The sequence below is a fragment of the Vespula pensylvanica genome, chromosome 22 (assembly GCF_014466175.1).
Source record: "Vespula pensylvanica isolate Volc-1 chromosome 22, ASM1446617v1, whole genome shotgun sequence".
NCBI classification, from domain to species: domain Eukaryota; kingdom Metazoa; phylum Arthropoda; class Insecta; order Hymenoptera; family Vespidae; genus Vespula; species Vespula pensylvanica.
The window spans coordinates 1,274,301-1,291,620 of NC_057706.1; the positions used below are offsets into that span (position 1 = coordinate 1,274,301).

The following is a 17,320-nucleotide window of genomic DNA, read 5'->3' on the forward strand; positions in this document are numbered from 1 at the left end:
GTCACTGTCAAAATCGGTCCATTTATATAGACTTCATGAAAGAGAAAGAATGATTGATATAATTATGTACTTACATTAACTCTTTCTTACTACTTACGGAAGACGCGTACTCCGAAAGATGCGATGTGTACTCGTCGAAATTCCAAACAAGATTGAACCAAGAACTGTCAAAGTTGTCAAAGGTTCGGTTTGTTGACGTTTCGCGAAACCAAGTATCCGCACTTCACAATTTTGAAAGAATGAGTGATATAATAATATACTTACATTAATTTTTCGTTGTTACTTGCAGGAAGACATCCTGTGATAACTTTGATGTTTTCTATCCGGAATATATAGACAGACTGATCCAATAACTATTGAAGTCGACCAGAGCTACGATTTTGTTGACATCGTGCGTAGTCATGTATTACGAGATCAAAATTTTTCAATCTGGAAATTTTAAATTAAGGTTATTTGAAGTTTTTCGCGTGTTTCGAGTTATGAAATGTTTAAATAAACGTGCTATTGTTTAAATATTAAGTAATTATACTCCGTGTACTATTGAAATTATTTAAATAATTATAAAATAATAGTCAGAGTATGATTTTTTTAAGTTTACCTTTTGGAAAGAATCTCTTTCGATCATAATGCGTCAAAGTCCAAGAAAAAAACTGTTTGGTTACAATCAAAGCCAATGAAAAGTACTGTTTCGTTTGTTAAAACAAACGACGATCGCGCGGTAAAAATCTTAATTTATTTAAATATTACTTTAATTTTATTTGATATTTAACATGTCTTACATGCTATGTAATGTTTAAATTTATTTTTTAAGTACTAGTTTATTTTTCTCCTTGTCATGTATCGTTTAAATAATTATTATATTGTCGGAAATATTAATTATTTAAGGTTAGACATATGAAAAGAGAGAGCTACGATATTTATTCCTCCGAATGCAAAAGAATACTATCTCGATAATTTTTAAAATCGCTCAAGCTTTCGATTTGTTGTCATTAGATGCTAGATAAAGAACTCGAGTTCGAGATTTTTCGAGATTTATATATATCGAAAGATTAAATTATCTTACTATTCATGTATGTTAAGAGTTATATGTATATTTTAGATATACTATTATCGTTACTATTTAGTTTGCTTTCTTTTTAAAACCAGGAATAATGCATAATTGTAATTGATATGTATTAATTTATATAATACCTTTGATATTCCTAATAACATGGCTGATCCAACGATACAGACTTTTTGTTGTCGCCATACGAATAAAACCGATATGGCTGTTAAAATAATGGAAGAATTTAATACAGATGTTTATAATATAGTGTGCATGCTTTCTTCGACAATGGGAATACTTGGAGCTGTTTATCAAGTAATATGAAATATTTATATTATTACATAACCTTTCTATGTAAGCATAAAAATTGTATTTTAGGTGTTACCTCGTGAGACATCAAATCTTCCTCATCGATGGAATAGTTTTTCGGCATCGAGAGGACGCGAGATTATTGTATGGCTCGCAATTGCCGATTTATTTGCTTCTTTAGGTGTTATTTTATTGTCGCTTTATGTTATCTCCATTACAGCGATATATATTAACGATTTATAATTCTTTCATTACTCATTTTTCTTCTACACATTGCAGTATGGAACTATTACTTATATAATTTTTCTTTTTAGGTATATTTATAAGATCAGCATTATGGATAAACTTTAAATCTATTATGCCAATGGAAAATGATACTTCCAGTGTTATATTTTGTGCTCTTTCTTCGGTAAATAACTTATTTGCTTATTATATAAGAATGCCTTCGTACTTTAGATAGATAAAGTTTTATTAACGATTTAGATGATATGCATTGAACTACTAATTTTTTAATGGCTCGTTTATAAGGCATGGACACAATATTTTTACATGGCTACATGGATTTGGACATTGTGTTATGCTGTGGATATGAAATTATTACTTAGTGATCGATCTGGTCATCCTATTTGTTATCATATATTTGCATGGATTTGTCCTGCTTTCTTAACAATTTTTGGTTTGTCAATATTATATGTTCCAGATGCAAAGTAATGTATTAGTTTTAAATTATTTATAGTAATTGAAATTTTGTTGTAATATTAATAGATAATATTTAATTCCAGCTGTCATAACCTGACATCATTGTCCATTGCAATATTACGTATTCTTCCAAATTATTGTACAACATACGTCCTACTGGCAATTGTTATGATAATAAATCCACTTCTTTATATTGCTTCAACTCGTGATCTCAAAACAGCTGTTTCATATAGTTTGGCACAAATGACAGGACGAGAACGAAAATTAGTTCAAACTATCAGACTTAAATTTGCATTAATTAATCTTGTTTATTATATATGTTGGGTACCAAATCTAATCAATGGTGTCTTATTGTGGACACTATGGTTCCAGTTACCTGTTAAAGCTATTATTACTTTGTGGTATATGATGGTAAGTGAAGAAAATAATAAGATATTAATAATTTTAAATAATTACTCAATATATATATATATATATATATATATATATATATCTGATTTATGTTTATATATAGGCAGTAACAAATCCACTTCAAGCATTTTTAAATGCATTGGTTTATCAGAGATGGGGCAGAAAAGAAAAATTCCGATTAGAATGGTGTCAAAAATTAGGAAGCTTCAGTTTAAATCAAATTTCTAAAGGGAATACAGATATAAATTTAACTGAATCATCTCCTCTGTTAAATCAATATGCTTGTACACCTCATACAAGTATAAATGGATCTTCATCATTATGAAAACTGTGATACTTTTAGTGTATTGTTAGAAGTATAGAACAGTTATGATAAAATTACACATTTTTATATACAGTACATATTATAATATTGAGATTAAGGGTTCGTATTTATTTGATTTTAATCTTCTTAAAACATGTTTAAAACTTATAAAAATATAATAATACTGCCAGATAATTATTACGATGAAATATTATAGACTACATTTAATTATTTTATTAGGACAACTTTTATAGACTAAAGATTTATAGAAATTTTATAGAACTACTTTTATAAAATTGTTAATTTATAAATGCGCTACTTATATACTTACATGTTATTGAAATCGTTGATGTTAACTTTTTATAGGAATAAAAAGTCAAATCAAAGATAAAAGCTTTTAATAAAATTAAAATATGTATTATTTTTATAACTATAAAAATAATATCATTTAAAATAATTATATATTGTAAATGTAATAAATACAAGGAATTTATTTTATACATGTAAGAATATAGTGTACACATATATACAATTATTCTATTATTAGTACATTTTGTACATTCAACAGATTTTATTTTATATTTATTACTGAACATTAATGGTAAAGTTTACTACGTATACAAAAAATAAACAAATTAATTATATATTAGTATATTTGATTTTTTAAACTGGATCAAATTGACAAATAAAATCAAAAGTTTTACAGAAAAATTATGTATCTTTTAAAAAGTGCATATATAGAGGATCTAGATTTTTATAATTTATTACATTTGATTTTAAAACTCTTTATACATACTTGTACACTGCAATATTTATCATTAATATTAATAGATATTTTCAGTTAAAAATAAGTACTGTATACATTGTTGTTAAAAATGTAACTGATAAATATCATGTATTTTGATAATAAAATGTTAGTACTCTTTTATCTAAAAAAATGGATTTGTATTATTAGCACCATTGTATTACAAACAAACTTGCTGAAATATTCAGAGATTATACATAAGTAGTAAAAACAATAAATATAAAACAAATATAGTATTGCTGTTAATTTCACATATACATCTTCCACAAAAAATATCTTACATTCATTCTATATTAACAAATGTAAGTTTTATAGAAATATTGTTTTATCTAGAATTACAGGCTTCTAAAAAATTAATAATTAGTTGTTTAGTAATATAGTATAAAAAGGAACCAGCAAGCAGCAGTAAATATGTATTATTAACATCACAATTTTGATCTATCAGCTTATCATTTATGATAGTATATTTTCAAATATGGTATACTTTTATGAATTTTAATGATTTTTTTTTTTTTTTTCTTATACATAATGTACAATTTTCTCGTTTTATATATACGCGAAAATAAACCTACAATTTACTTCTAATAAACTAATTCTTAATTGATTTATTTTATCTGTATATATGTATATGTGTATATGTTGTTCAATATTATATTATATATTACAGATATTAATATATACAATTTCCTAACTTTGTTTATGCTATCGCACAAAATAAATTTGTAATCTCTATTAACTGTAAAAAAAAAATTCGCTATTATTCATCAATTAATTATCAAATTATACAAAGAAGAACGTAAATGAAAGGTATACGTGTTTTTATCATTCAACTGCTGCAATTAATATGTAACTTACTTTCTTTTTTAATTTTTTTACGTTTAAAATATTATATCAGTATCAATAAAATATAGAAAGAAATTCATGTTCTGTAATATAATATAAAAAAACAACAATAAAAAAAGAAGTGTTTAAATAAATAATAATTAACATCAAAAATGTTCAAAAAAATGCCCTATGCAAATTAATTTATGATATACTTAATGATTACGTATTTAATTGATAGATTCAAGGTTAATACTTTTATATAATCTCATATGAGAATAAAAATTGATAATAATTATGCCTTATAATCAGTGGAGTATTATTTATAATTTAAAATGGAAACGTGTGTGTGTGTGTGTGTATATATATATATATATATATATATATATATATAGACACACACACACATTTAAATTCAGTAAACTTAAGAACATAAGTGGTTTGATTTGTGCCGTTCTACAGCGACTCTTGCATAATATATCTACAGCTTTATTCACAAATATGAACGATCTTTCATTGACTTCATTTGCTGATAATTTTGTATCAAGTACATACTCTTAAAATTCTTGTAAAGAGAAACTCGTGTAACTTGTATCATTATTTCCATTATGTTTTCTCCTACCATAATATCTTCTCCTAATTCGCTGTGTTATCTGTATCAAGTTTGATACATGTATGAAAAATATAGTAAGATAAAATAAACTGTAGCATAATTTTTAACATTGTAAGGAATTATAGTTAAGTTAAAACAATATATAAAAAAAAAAATGTTAATCGAGAGATAATTTATAGAAAGAATAAAAAATATAAAGCAGTAAATAACACTATCCTGTCTTTTCAAATTGTTACTTTCATATTTGCAAGATATCATTATATACAATGAATTTACTTTGATTCTGATATATATATATATATATCTTATTTTTTTTATATTTTATAACTGAAGTGAAATAATTGTACTAAAATATTACTATCTAATCGCAATATATATCACACACAAGATTTTCATATACTAAAACTTCATTTTTATAATCTACTAATATCAAACAATTTAATTCGAAAACTGAAAATTGTTAAACGGTGCTCCGAGATTGTTTGAAATAAAATGTTAAACTTAAATTGTAACCGAACTAAAAATTAACTTAATTTTTCTTTAACTTTTTTTTGGCACTTTTTTCAAACTTACATATTTTTAACTTGTAATAAGTAATAATGAAACAATTGTTTGAAATATAAGCTTTCAAGCATCTGTGATATATAAAAAGCTTCAAAAATGATTTTCAAGATCATATTACATAATGTATATCCCATCAAGATGGAAGATTTGTAGCTCCTAAGGTCAAAGATGTAATGTCACGAATGATCATTTCTGCTATTTTCCATGCTAGTTCTTCTTTTGCCTAGATATTAAAAATAGATTTTATAATGATTTTATGATATCTTGGTATTATAATAATCAATAAATTTAAATATGTTTACTAAAGTATCATCTATTGCATACTACCATAAACGCGTTAAATCTGCATATAAGTTTTACCTTATCTTGCTCCAAATTTACGAGTCTTTTCACAGCACGCGCTAATCGTGATTCTAAAAGTTTTATATATTGTTTACATGAATTTTTTTTCAATGAAAAAATGTCTATATATACAAATAAAACTTACCATATTTTCTGCAAGGATCAGGTTCTATTTCTGTAATAAATCTACCCAAGTAATCGATGTAGCCAACACTTAATCTATGTTGTTAAAATATCAATATAATTAAAATAATGTAATAACTTTGATAATGCAATTAATGCATAAAAAGTAAAGTTTTAAAAAACGAACCTATATTTGTTACGCCTCCATAAAGAATCTGGATCATAAAGTTGCCTTGTATCGATATTCATACTACTGTGTGCACTTGTTTTTGTACTAGTACTAGTACTAGATAATATTCCATTGGCATTGTTCCCTGCCTGCAGGGTACTTTGCATACTGTTACTGATAGAGCTCACTTCACTGCTGCAGTCAGAACCTGATATAATATTAAATATAATGTTTCTACAGTTATCTCTATATTCCATTTTATACTTATCTTTGACTTTAAAAAAATATTGATAATTTAATAGATAAAAAAAATATGATTACCTGCTCTCTTTATTCTGAGCTGATAACTCGAACATGGATTACTTTGAATGGTACTGATCAATTCTGATAAGTATTTATAATACAGCTGTGATGATAAAAAGGTAGGCAAATAGTGCTGAAATTATAATAACATAGAAAAATAAGTAAATAAGTTGTTAGAATTGCCATTATAAAGGAAAGATATAAAATATACCTTATTGAGAAATTTATATACAATTTTACAAGGTTTATCAAAACAATCAGGTAATGGTCCCTCTCCATCCTCGCGGCAAATATTTTGTTCAACGTCGAAACGAATTTTATCATTAAACCCAAGTGGCGTAGTTGCTTGCAAACTAAAATATCTGAAGACACGATATATGTTTCACATATCATTATAAATTCATTTCTATTTGACTTATTATTTACTTGTATGTTACAAAATATATAAAAACATATAGTAAAAAATATTGCTTACTTGTCATATATAATAAGAGCATCAGACTGAGCTTCCTCAGGGTTTATTGGATCTTTCTTTTCTAAAAGATTTTGTTTATAATTAATTGCAGCCATCCAAAAATCTAAGAGCTCGCGTTTATTTTCGAGTTCCATAAACTGAAATTAATAAATATAGATGTACAAAAAAAATTACCATAAAATTAACATATAAGATGCAATATAATAAAGATTATACCTCCATGAAATAAAAAAATGCAGTTTCATTATATAATATGTCTCCTAATTGTACATTCCCACTTGTTAGAACATCAATTTGATGCTTACAATGAAATTCACTTCGCAGGAAGTCATTAATATATCTATAAATTTAAACAAAAAAAGGACCATAACTTTTGCATACTTTTACTTAACAGTAAAAACTTTTTTTATACTTACTCCTTTTCTATAACATCAAATATAATATTTTGAATGTTAGATAGGCACCGTAATATAGGCTCTATGTTTTCACACTTAAGAGCTTTTTCTATTTCTAATTTTAGTTCCTCAGGAATTCGATTAGTACCCAATGTTTCTTTAATAATATATTTTTTATAAATTCTTAATGCATCTTGCCTAGTATTTGTCATATCGCCTCTTTTATTCCCACATTTGCGATTTGATTGTCGCATACCACTTAGCATCTCATTAATCTTTGGCATGTCATTACAATTTGATTTTACATCATTACTATTTACAATTTCATTGTACAGTCCCTTTTCTCTATTACGATTTTCAATATTACCCTGCAGTACATCGCAATTAAAGTTATCATTATCATCCACTGAATTTGAGAAACTATCGGACTCCACAGTATGATCATTCTTGAAATTCAAATTCTCTACATTTTCATCTTCAAGATGGAAGTCAGGAAACGATCCACATAAACATTCAACTTCTAACCAAAATTTTATAAGAGATATTGAATTTCTTGTATCCATAAATTGGATAAAGTAACCTAGGGCACCCTTATCTGCAAGAATCTCTGGAAGCGTTTTAGAAAGTTGAGACCTAAATGGTCGCTTATTGTCTTTTTCTTCCTTAAGAATTTCATCTTCCTCTTCCTCCTCAAGGCTGCGCAATATACTTGACGGTACATAGATCGACGCACTATCACCAAATTCATCTCCAAATGTCTTTTCTAATTTTGTTGATTTTGTAGGAGAAGCATGCAATGATCTGGGCCTGTCTCGTTGCCCTGAAAATAAGAAACATTATATCAGATCAACGAAAACGTATAGTTTAATCTATAAATGTCAATATCCTTTTCCCCTGTCCGGAGAGTAAATTAAAAAAAACTATTAAGTATTAAATAACTTTGACAATACAGTTATCTTTGTCTCTACAAACAAACGTAATAAATTTTGTTTTGATTAAAGAGGTTATGTTTCTTTTAACCAACATTACCCCTTTCATAATATTGATCAGTCTATCACGAAATTACAGGAATAATTCGAATAATGAAATAATTACCAGATTTCTTAAAAAATTGGAACATTTTTTACGTCAGAGAGGAACATGATAAAGAACGCGATATGACGAACGAATGTAGGAAAATTTATAGAGTATTTTTCCGTCGATGATGTTTTCAACAATTTGAATCGATCGGTCGATTCTATTATTCCTTTTAATATTATTACGAAGATATAAATGTGGAAACGTTTCGATGAGAGATTCGTCGATCACATACATATGCAACGCGCAATATCCGAAGGAACTGTCATTAGTGTCATCGCGAATCCGTTTACGATCGCTACATCGAGACTCGGTTAACCTTCCTTGAGATTTCCTCGATCCTTTTTAGCAATGAGATACTTGTATCGCTATATTTTATGTCCGACAATAAATATATCTGTATTACAAAATAAATCCGATTTCCTTAGCAACGCTAATTAGATTTATTTGCGTCTTGCACGCTCCTGGCACTTCCGCGCTAAACTTTTTATATTATGCGACACACCATGCCGGAATTATTGTTTGGCGTTTTTCGATACTTTATCGATTTATTCGATTTAATAATAATTATCGATTTATTCGATTGAACAATACATTTTATTATTATTATTATCGGTTCATCATTGTGGAATCGAAGTAATCGTTTTTTCCTCGCGATCGAAATTTTGTAAATAATAATTACAAAAAAAAAGAAACTAAAAAAAAAATATATATATATATATAATAACAAAAAGAAATCTTTAAAATATTTTAACGTCGCGCATCAACGCGTTCGAAGGACGAACGATTGATTATCTCATATGTGCGTTTCGTTGTGTTTCTATGTGATACCAGAACGATCTAGGATAAAGAGAAGGATTCGACTCGAGTTATTCGATCGAAAGTTCAAAGAAGGTAAGTCCGTACATATCGCGTTAAAGGTCAAATATTTTCTCAACTTCGAGAAGGCAATCCCAAGGAAGATACGTTTGTCTCTCCCACACATAATCAATTCATGAGAATTGAATTCTTTGAAGGTGTGGATAACCTCTCATAACTTTGGTATTCGTGTCTCGTATCGTATCAAAATAACGTATTCTCGATTCGAAGTTAATCTTGGTGTCGTATTTTAATTTGCATGTTTCGTGTGAGGAATACGAGCGTTGTTTTTATATAGCGCGTTTAAAAGTTCAAAAGAGAAAAGAAAACAAATAACATAAATACACACACACACACACACACACACAGATATATATATATATATATATCTTCGTTAAGAAACGACACGAAATATTTTATATAGATATATTACAACGTATATAAACGTATGTATTGGCGCGTTATTTTGAAACGTACTATAGAACAAACGTCTATCGAGTCGTTATATACATATGATCTCTGTATTTAGATTTTTATATGCTGCGTGTTATTTTTAAACGTATCGTACGTGTAATGTGTATAATATAATAAAATATCGCGCGGGCGCAATATCTATAAATTATATATATATATATATATAACATAAATAAATAAATATTTAACGTGTCATACAAAATGGTTAAGCATAACACGTAATTGTACGTGGTAGCCATGTTATTTTGAAACGTACTATAGAAGAGAAGACAGGTGGACTCGAAGACAAGAGGCCAATGTCCGGACAGTAAGAAGTACAGAAGAGGCTACCGAAGAGAGGCCATCGAGGAGGCCATCGATGAGGTATCGTAGCTTCTCTCGAGCGTTCAACCGCGAAAGGAATACCGGTTTTTCGTTCAGGAATAGAGGTAGTACGTATAGATTAAACGAAGGTGATTCTCGCAGTGAAAATTTTGCTCGAACTTTGAGAGTCTCTTCTTCCTCTTCCTTTTCTTCTTCTTCTTCTTCTTCTTCTTCTTCTTCTTCCTCATCATCTACGACGTACAGTTCGCGCACACATTTTTACAAAAGTTCGCGTTGTTCGAAGCTCCGAGCGATCCTTCTTATACGTGGTGTTTCGTTATATATTATACGATAAACGATTTCCCATCATGTCGTTTGTTTTTTACGCCTTCGTATTTGGTTTTCACATTTATCTTCTCCTCGACACGGTACTTACCGCACCTACCGTGACTTACGATCAACGACAGACCGGCGAACACAATGTCCGAATCGACTTGAAGGATCTCAAGATACTCGCTTTCGTTGATTCCAAGATACTCGAAGATTACACGGTAAATGAAAATACAATTATTAAAAGTATGCGTCTGATAAGATAAGATAAGATTTTCTTTTTCTTTTTCTTTTTCTCTACGTCTCTCTTTTTCTCTTCTCTTTTATCAAGAGATAGTTTAATATGTATTTGAATGAGAAACTCTAAGGATCGTATTAAATGTATAATATATATACTTATCTCTTAAGATTCGTGAACGTGTAAGTAGATATTGATACATGTTTTTTTCTTTTTTTTTTTTTTTTTATTTATTTATTTAGTTTTCTTCTTTTCTTTTTGTTTTCTCTTATTTTATAGGATTATGATTACTTTTACGATTACGCTGACTTTACCATAAAACCGATTTCAAAGCCCACGACGTCGTCCTCGGTTGAATCTTCGCCGAGTACTTCGGCCATTAATGCATCCACATCTTCTTCTTCGACCATCAAAACGGATCCCGCAGAAATTTCACCTACGAACGATTCAATAACGACGACTTTAAGGATCGAACAATCGACGGAAGATGCAACGATACCGACGATAGAAGATAAAACGGAAACTTCGTCTAATAAAGGCGGCTGGCTTGAATTGAAATCACAAGGCCGCCATTAACGAAGAGAAGCTATTCGAAAGATATCTTGAAAATACATTCGAATAATCTCTCTAAATTACGATATTATTTTATTTAATGTTAAACACGAAAGTGTATTCGTCTACTGTGTGTGTGTGTGTGTGTGTGTGCGCGCGCGCGCGTGTAACCATATATTGCAAATTTATTGATAAATAATTAAATATAAAATTATCATTAATTCAGATTCATAGGAGATTGTGCATTGATGATGTTTTCTATAGTATAGTATAGTTGAAATCATTGTCAGAGCAGGTTTATTAATTGTAAAATGCGAATATGTTCTATACCGAATTTGTTCTTCGATTTTATTACATGCTTTTTTGAAGCTTGAAGTTTTTTATATTCATTCTATATATTGTGCTGCACCATTTGAAATCTCTATTATTCGTTGATAAGATATAGTACATTATACGTCTTAAATATGTATTTCATAAATGTTAATGCGTAATCATATCTTGCATTAGTTAACATTTCTAGAGTTATATATTATAGTCTTTTACAATATATTTTTCTTCGTTCTCCATCGTGTCCCAATTGTATTGTCAATCTATAAAGTCAACGATTTTAATTTGCAATTAACCATTTGACGAATAAATAACTTTATCTTATATCCCTATGTATAATTTTATTTTATATATAAATAGTCTACACCTCTTTATTTTCCAAATTTTTGTTTCTAACAAAAATTCAATGAGATTTAGATAAAAAATTGATTTCATTAAGTAAATTTTTATTATAGCCGTAGAAAACGATCTTAAACTTAAAAAGAGTATTAGTTTTGTTACGTTACAGTTTTAAGAGAATAAAAATTATCCCATTTCATTAGCTCTTCCCATGTTTCATTATTCTCTTCTTCTTCTTCTTCTTCTTCTTCTTCTTCTTCTTCTTCTTCTTCATTATTTATATTTCATCTTGACGTTTCAAGCAAGCTCGTAAATCACCAGTTAAAAATTCAAGCGATAATGCTTGGATAAACGAGCGAAGAAAAAAGAAAGGACAGAAAAAAAGAGAAGAAAAAAAAATTGGTCAACGGTAAATGGTCTCAGTTGAATATTCTTTGGACACCTTGCATTTCTTCGTTTACCCTCTCCTATCATCTTTATTATCGGTGATGGTTACACGAGGAAGGAAAGCAGAAATCTTGCATCAGTCGTCGATCGAACTTCGCACGAGCATCGTTGAACTGTTTGTTCCTTCTCTTTCACAAAATCAAAGAGTCCAGGAAAAAGAAGACAAAGACGAAAACGAAGAACAAGAAAAAGAAAAAGAAGAAAACGAAGAAATCGAAATCAAAATGATCCTACCAAGTTTGTTCATTATCACTTTGTCAATCCTCTTCTATTGTAATGCAGCACCGGCTACTTACGATCAACGACAGGATGGCAAAATGAATGTTCGTGCCGATCTAGATAATTTCTTCTTCGTTTTCGTAACCAAGGGATCCTTGTTCAACGATCTATCCTTTCTCGATTTCAAATCCATGGCGAGACAATTGATGGTCGGTCAGAAAAATAAGATAGACAAACAGGACGAGCCAATATCGTTGTTAACGAACGAGAACGTAAGTGAAAATGTTAAAACTGGCAAACCTTACAAGGTCGACATCGTAAGGATTCCAAAGAACAACAATGAGAGTCTTCAGGATTTGAAAGAATTGAGAAAGCAGGACGGACGTTTGAACAATCAAAAAAACGAAGATCTTGAGTTGACCGATCAACTTAACAACTCACAATCTCTTTCCGAGAATTCATCAGGATCTGCTTTGAAGCAGGAGGTCGAAAGGACATCGTCCGGTCAACAGGACTCGGCTAACACGGTGAACAAACTTCAATGAACGAAACTGCAACGTAACGACAGATCGACTGTTGACCCTATCGTTTAGAATAATATTAGGATAGAACATGTTTTTATATTTAATTATCTCGTCTGTCTGTTTTTGGGTATATTGAATTGAAGTCTTGCAGTTGTTGTGGGAAGGGTGGCAAAAGGGTTGGGAGGTGGAGGGGAAAGGAAAAGATTTTTTTTTTTACAGATAGCTTTGTTGAACTCGAACGAAACAATTACATTGTAGATCCGATTAAATAAAAGTATCTAATCGTCTATTGATAAATATGTATTTATAAATGATATGACGTATTTTGTATTTATTAAAAAAAAAAAAGAAAAGAAAAGAAAAATATGTAGGCATAGATGTAGTAATTCTGAAATTTCTCTATTCTGTTTTTTTTTTCTTTTTTTTTTTTTTATAGAAAAATAAATAAATGCATCGTCAGATAAATCGTCGTTGTTTTCTTTTTTTTTTTGCAAAGACTCCTTTCTCATCCCTTCATCTTGATTATCCTTTTAACAATGTTACTTATTACAGCAAAAAAAAAGAAAAGAAAAAGATATACGTTTAGTCTTTTTTTTTTTTTTTGAATCAAGGAACAAAAGAGAAAGATCGCAATTTGTTCGAAAATCCCTTATGATGTAAACGCGGAAGTAGAACTGTATTTCTTCTGTAAAATTCTTGCGAATGTGTGTAAGTGCGCACGTGTGAGGAACGTGAGTGCAAGGGCAAGGTTACGGTAAGCGTGGATGGCTTTATGTACGAGAAGCACAAGCCGGAAGAATCGAAGAAACGAACACTCTCGATGGGGGCCACGTTAGGACGTTGCCCTTTCGCAAATCAAATCTCGTTTATATCGTTCGAGAAATGACGATGACGATAACGACGACGATGACGACTGATTCTCACGTAATCAATTTACAAAGGCTTACAAAACATGTGATATTTTGACAGTTGGTAGTTTAGAAAGAAAGAAGAAAGAAAAAAAAAAAAGAAAACTTAATAGAAAGATAAGACAGCGAAGCCGTAGAGAATATTAACAGGATTCGATTGTAACGGGTTTGAACATTTCTCGACTGTGTTCATAGACGATCGGCTATTGAATATCAAATTTCGTGTCCGAGTGTGTGTTTGTTCAATACGATCGAAATCTGATAGGAGTGTTGCATGAATCCATTAATTTATGCAATTAACCGGACGACGATCCAGCTAGGAAACAAGTCGACTGAATGTTATCTGAAAATTATTTCAAATACGTATGTAAGTAATATTTTAAGTATCTAACTGTACATATCGTAGGAGAATTACGATATTTGTTTGGTCCTTTGCAACGATTAATCAAACGTCTAACACGAGGAATAACTTTTTGATAATAATTGATAGACATTCACTCGACTAAGTTAGATGGAATATTTTAAAAGAGAATCGTAAGAGATAAGACGAGGACGTAGAACGACGACACAAAAAAGTCGATTCGGTTCTTCGGCAGGTTCTTGAACTTGGATGATGATCGAGCAAAGTGGTGGGACCAGCTATCTTTTCCTGGTCGATGGTACTCGCTGGAGGTCATACCTCGCTCGTCCTTCGTATAGTCAAGACGTTCCTTCTAACATCTCTCTTTGCTTAGATCGCAAAAGATAATATAATAGAAAAAATCGTTACGTTTAATTCGCATATTTCAAGGAATTAATCTATAATTATACTTTTAAAAGCCGTGGTAACGATGTTCTCGATTAACATGAGATTGTTCAAGACGACAACTCTTTTATTATTATTCGCATTTGTTGGAACTTACGTAAGGTGTTTGCCAATTGAGGAATCCCTATCTACAACTTCCTCTTCGTTATCGACAACGACAACACTCTCTAACTCCGGTGATCATTATGATCAAAGACAAAATGGTACCGACAATTATCGTATTCACGTTGACGGCGTAGTCGTGGTGGTTGCACCAGTCGAGGCACTTTTGTTGGCAGGTGATGTCGTTGGCACCAATCAGTCTGATATATCGTTGTTGGAATCTACTTTGTACAATTCCAAACCAGAAGATGAGAAACCAAATATCGAACATTCGGAGAAACCGACTGTCTCACCGAAATCTACACACAGGTATATGTTTTAGATTTTTTTCTTTCTTCTTTCTTCTTTCTTCTTCTTCTTCTTCTTCTTCTTCTTCTGCTTCTTTTCGAGTAATTATGATAATTAAGAAACACGAGATCATTATTACTCTCATTAATACCTCCATGTTTCTCTTTTTTACAGATCCAGTTTACGTTTAATGAATCTACTTGCTCCCTTTATACGCCGTCTTTATCACAAAGAATGAATCCGACACTGACTTCTAAAAAGATCTTCCAAGACTTATTTCTTACTGTAATGTAATATAAAAATGTGATATATAATCCATTACTTATGATATAGATATTTTATATATATATGTGTGTACGTATATTATTTTAAAGGTATTCTTGATTATGCCTTCGTTAATAGATTTACTATATAATAAATTAAAGGTGCATAAGCACGTTTGTAATACTATATATTTAGTATATATATATATATATAACGATCCTTATGTTATATCATATGCAATCATTTTGTAAATCGACAGTATACTCACCTTTACCGTTTATCGATCTAAAATGTGATTATCTTAACGCACACGGACTCGATACAGTTTATTCTACAATTTCTTCTTGAAATGAAATATATTTGATTAAAAATTAAAATACATTGTTCATGATTTTTGTCTACTTATTTCTCTCTGTGTGTGTATGTGCGTATGTGTATATGTATGTGTGTTTTCTTTCGTTTTCGTCTTTCTCTCTTATTTTTTGTTTTGTTTTGTTTCGTTTCGTTTTGGTATATGATCACAATACTTCGTAATATTTTGTATAAAAATGCTTAAGACTATATGCTCCTTTGCATGTACAATTTAATTGGGTGGAATCGCTCGTTTCTTTTTTTTTTTTTTTCTTTTTTTATTTTTGAAAATGATTATTTCCAGAAGACACTTCGCGAATACAGTTCTCTTTAAATAACACGTAATGCATTTTGTAAGAACAAATTTTATATTGGCTTGTGAAACACACGATAATGGAAAATAAGCGTCACAGCTTCTGTTTATATACAATCATTAAAATATATGCGTCCTTATATTTGGAAGTCGAGGATGTGTATACAAGAATACATTTTCAAATATATTGCAATCCTAATATATACATATATATATATATATATATATGTATATATATGTATGTATATATATATATATGTATGTATATATGTATGTATATATATATATAAAGCAGCATATATAGCATCGTCCGACTATATTGTTCATCGTTAAACACTTAAAATTATAAACTGACTTACGTTCGATACGATAAAAACGAAATTCCAATTGACTATTATTCTTAACACGTTCATGACTGTAATAACGAGTAAACGAGACACATACATACATATCTCTAAATTGTCATGATCATATTTTATCCATATATTTAACGTTCCTTTCGTTATTTATTAATTAATTTGTCATACGACCGACATTAAATTGTTCGTTTTTTCTTCTTTGTTTGTTTGTTTGTTTGTTTGTTTGTTCGTTTTTTTCTCTTTTCTTTTTTAATAATTATAATAATAATAATCATAATCATAATCATAATAATTATATTGTAAAACTAGTGTACCCTGTGTTCTCTCGACTTTGGAAAACATTATGTATATATATATATATATATATATATATATATATATATACACATTATTAGTTTTGAATACTTTCATAGAACAAAAAGGATTTTTAATGATCGACATCCAATTTTGTTTTTATGATTTTTTCAAATCTCTTTCTATCTCTTATTATATGCAAGAATCGCTTGTGCGAGGTTGCAACTCTTTGGAACTTTATCGATAAATAAAATGTACTCTGTTGGAGTACATGGTACTCTAAAAAATACTGTTATAATATAAGTGAAATGCGGTTGCTTCTTCTTTATTTTCTTTTCTCTTTTTTTTTTTTTTTTTTTGAACTTTCTAAATTCTACATAACGAATAATTAAAAGAGCAGAATATATTTATTCTCTTTTATCAATATGATCTAAAAGGACAATTCATTTTGAAACCTACGCTCGATTTAATCCAACCTAATTTCCTTTATTACTTTCCTTTATTACGAGCAGATATTGATTTGTTCCTTTTTTTTTTGTGTTTTTTGTTTTCTTCTTTTTTTTTTTGTT

At 29.3% G+C, this 17,320-nt stretch overlaps 5 protein-coding genes across 8 annotated transcripts; 4 read left to right on the forward strand and 1 right to left on the reverse strand.

Annotated features, from left to right (window-relative positions):
• Positions 1–1,010: 1,010 nt before the first annotated feature.
• Positions 1,011–3,933, forward strand: LOC122636568 (G-protein coupled receptor 143-like). Its single transcript, XM_043827933.1, has 6 exons — positions 1,011–1,360; positions 1,424–1,535; positions 1,669–1,763; positions 1,883–2,061; positions 2,137–2,464; positions 2,568–3,933. Exons 1-6 carry the CDS (start codon positions 1,211–1,213, stop codon positions 2,787–2,789), a joined length of 1,086 nt encoding a protein of 361 aa, XP_043683868.1. The 5' UTR covers positions 1,011–1,210; the 3' UTR covers positions 2,790–3,933.
• Positions 3,934–4,760: 827 nt separating this feature from the next.
• Positions 4,761–10,179, reverse strand: LOC122636561 (A-kinase anchor protein 10, mitochondrial). Of its 3 annotated transcripts, none has more exons than XM_043827920.1 (10): positions 10,045–10,179; positions 7,401–8,199; positions 7,201–7,324; positions 6,985–7,121; positions 6,721–6,871; positions 6,528–6,642; positions 6,225–6,414; positions 6,060–6,133; positions 5,933–5,985; positions 4,761–5,795 (listed from the first exon to the last, which is right to left on the reverse strand). In XM_043827920.1, exons 2-10 carry the CDS (start codon positions 7,940–7,942, stop codon positions 5,706–5,708), a joined length of 1,476 nt encoding a protein of 491 aa, XP_043683855.1. In that variant the 5' UTR covers positions 7,943–8,199; positions 10,045–10,179; the 3' UTR covers positions 4,761–5,705. The 3 variants fall into 3 exon arrangements, with proteins under 3 accessions (XP_043683855.1, XP_043683853.1, XP_043683854.1); XM_043827918.1 differs by lacking the exon at positions 10,045–10,179 and adding an exon at positions 8,692–9,046; XM_043827919.1 differs by lacking the exon at positions 10,045–10,179 and adding an exon at positions 8,475–9,044.
• A 280-nt stretch (positions 10,180–10,459) lies between these two features.
• Positions 10,460–11,356, forward strand: LOC122636579. Of its 2 annotated transcripts, none has more exons than XM_043827949.1 (2): positions 10,460–10,642; positions 10,939–11,356. In XM_043827949.1, exons 1-2 carry the CDS (start codon positions 10,460–10,462, stop codon positions 11,233–11,235), a joined length of 480 nt encoding a protein of 159 aa, XP_043683884.1. In that variant the 3' UTR covers positions 11,236–11,356. The 2 variants fall into 2 exon arrangements, with proteins under 2 accessions (XP_043683884.1, XP_043683885.1); XM_043827950.1 differs by having other exon boundaries at positions 10,993–11,356.
• Positions 11,357–12,125: 769 nt separating this feature from the next.
• Positions 12,126–14,028, forward strand: LOC122636572. The gene has a single exon (XM_043827941.1). It carries the CDS (start codon positions 12,291–12,293, stop codon positions 13,086–13,088), a length of 798 nt encoding a protein of 265 aa, XP_043683876.1. The 5' UTR covers positions 12,126–12,290; the 3' UTR covers positions 13,089–14,028.
• A 53-nt stretch (positions 14,029–14,081) lies between these two features.
• Positions 14,082–16,013, forward strand: LOC122636581. The gene is made up of 2 exons (XM_043827952.1): positions 14,082–15,191; positions 15,345–16,013. The coding sequence occupies exons 1-2, from the start codon at positions 14,806–14,808 to the stop codon at positions 15,406–15,408; spliced, it is 450 nt and encodes a 149-aa protein (XP_043683887.1). The 5' UTR covers positions 14,082–14,805; the 3' UTR covers positions 15,409–16,013.
• Positions 16,014–17,320: the final 1,307 nt, after the last annotated feature.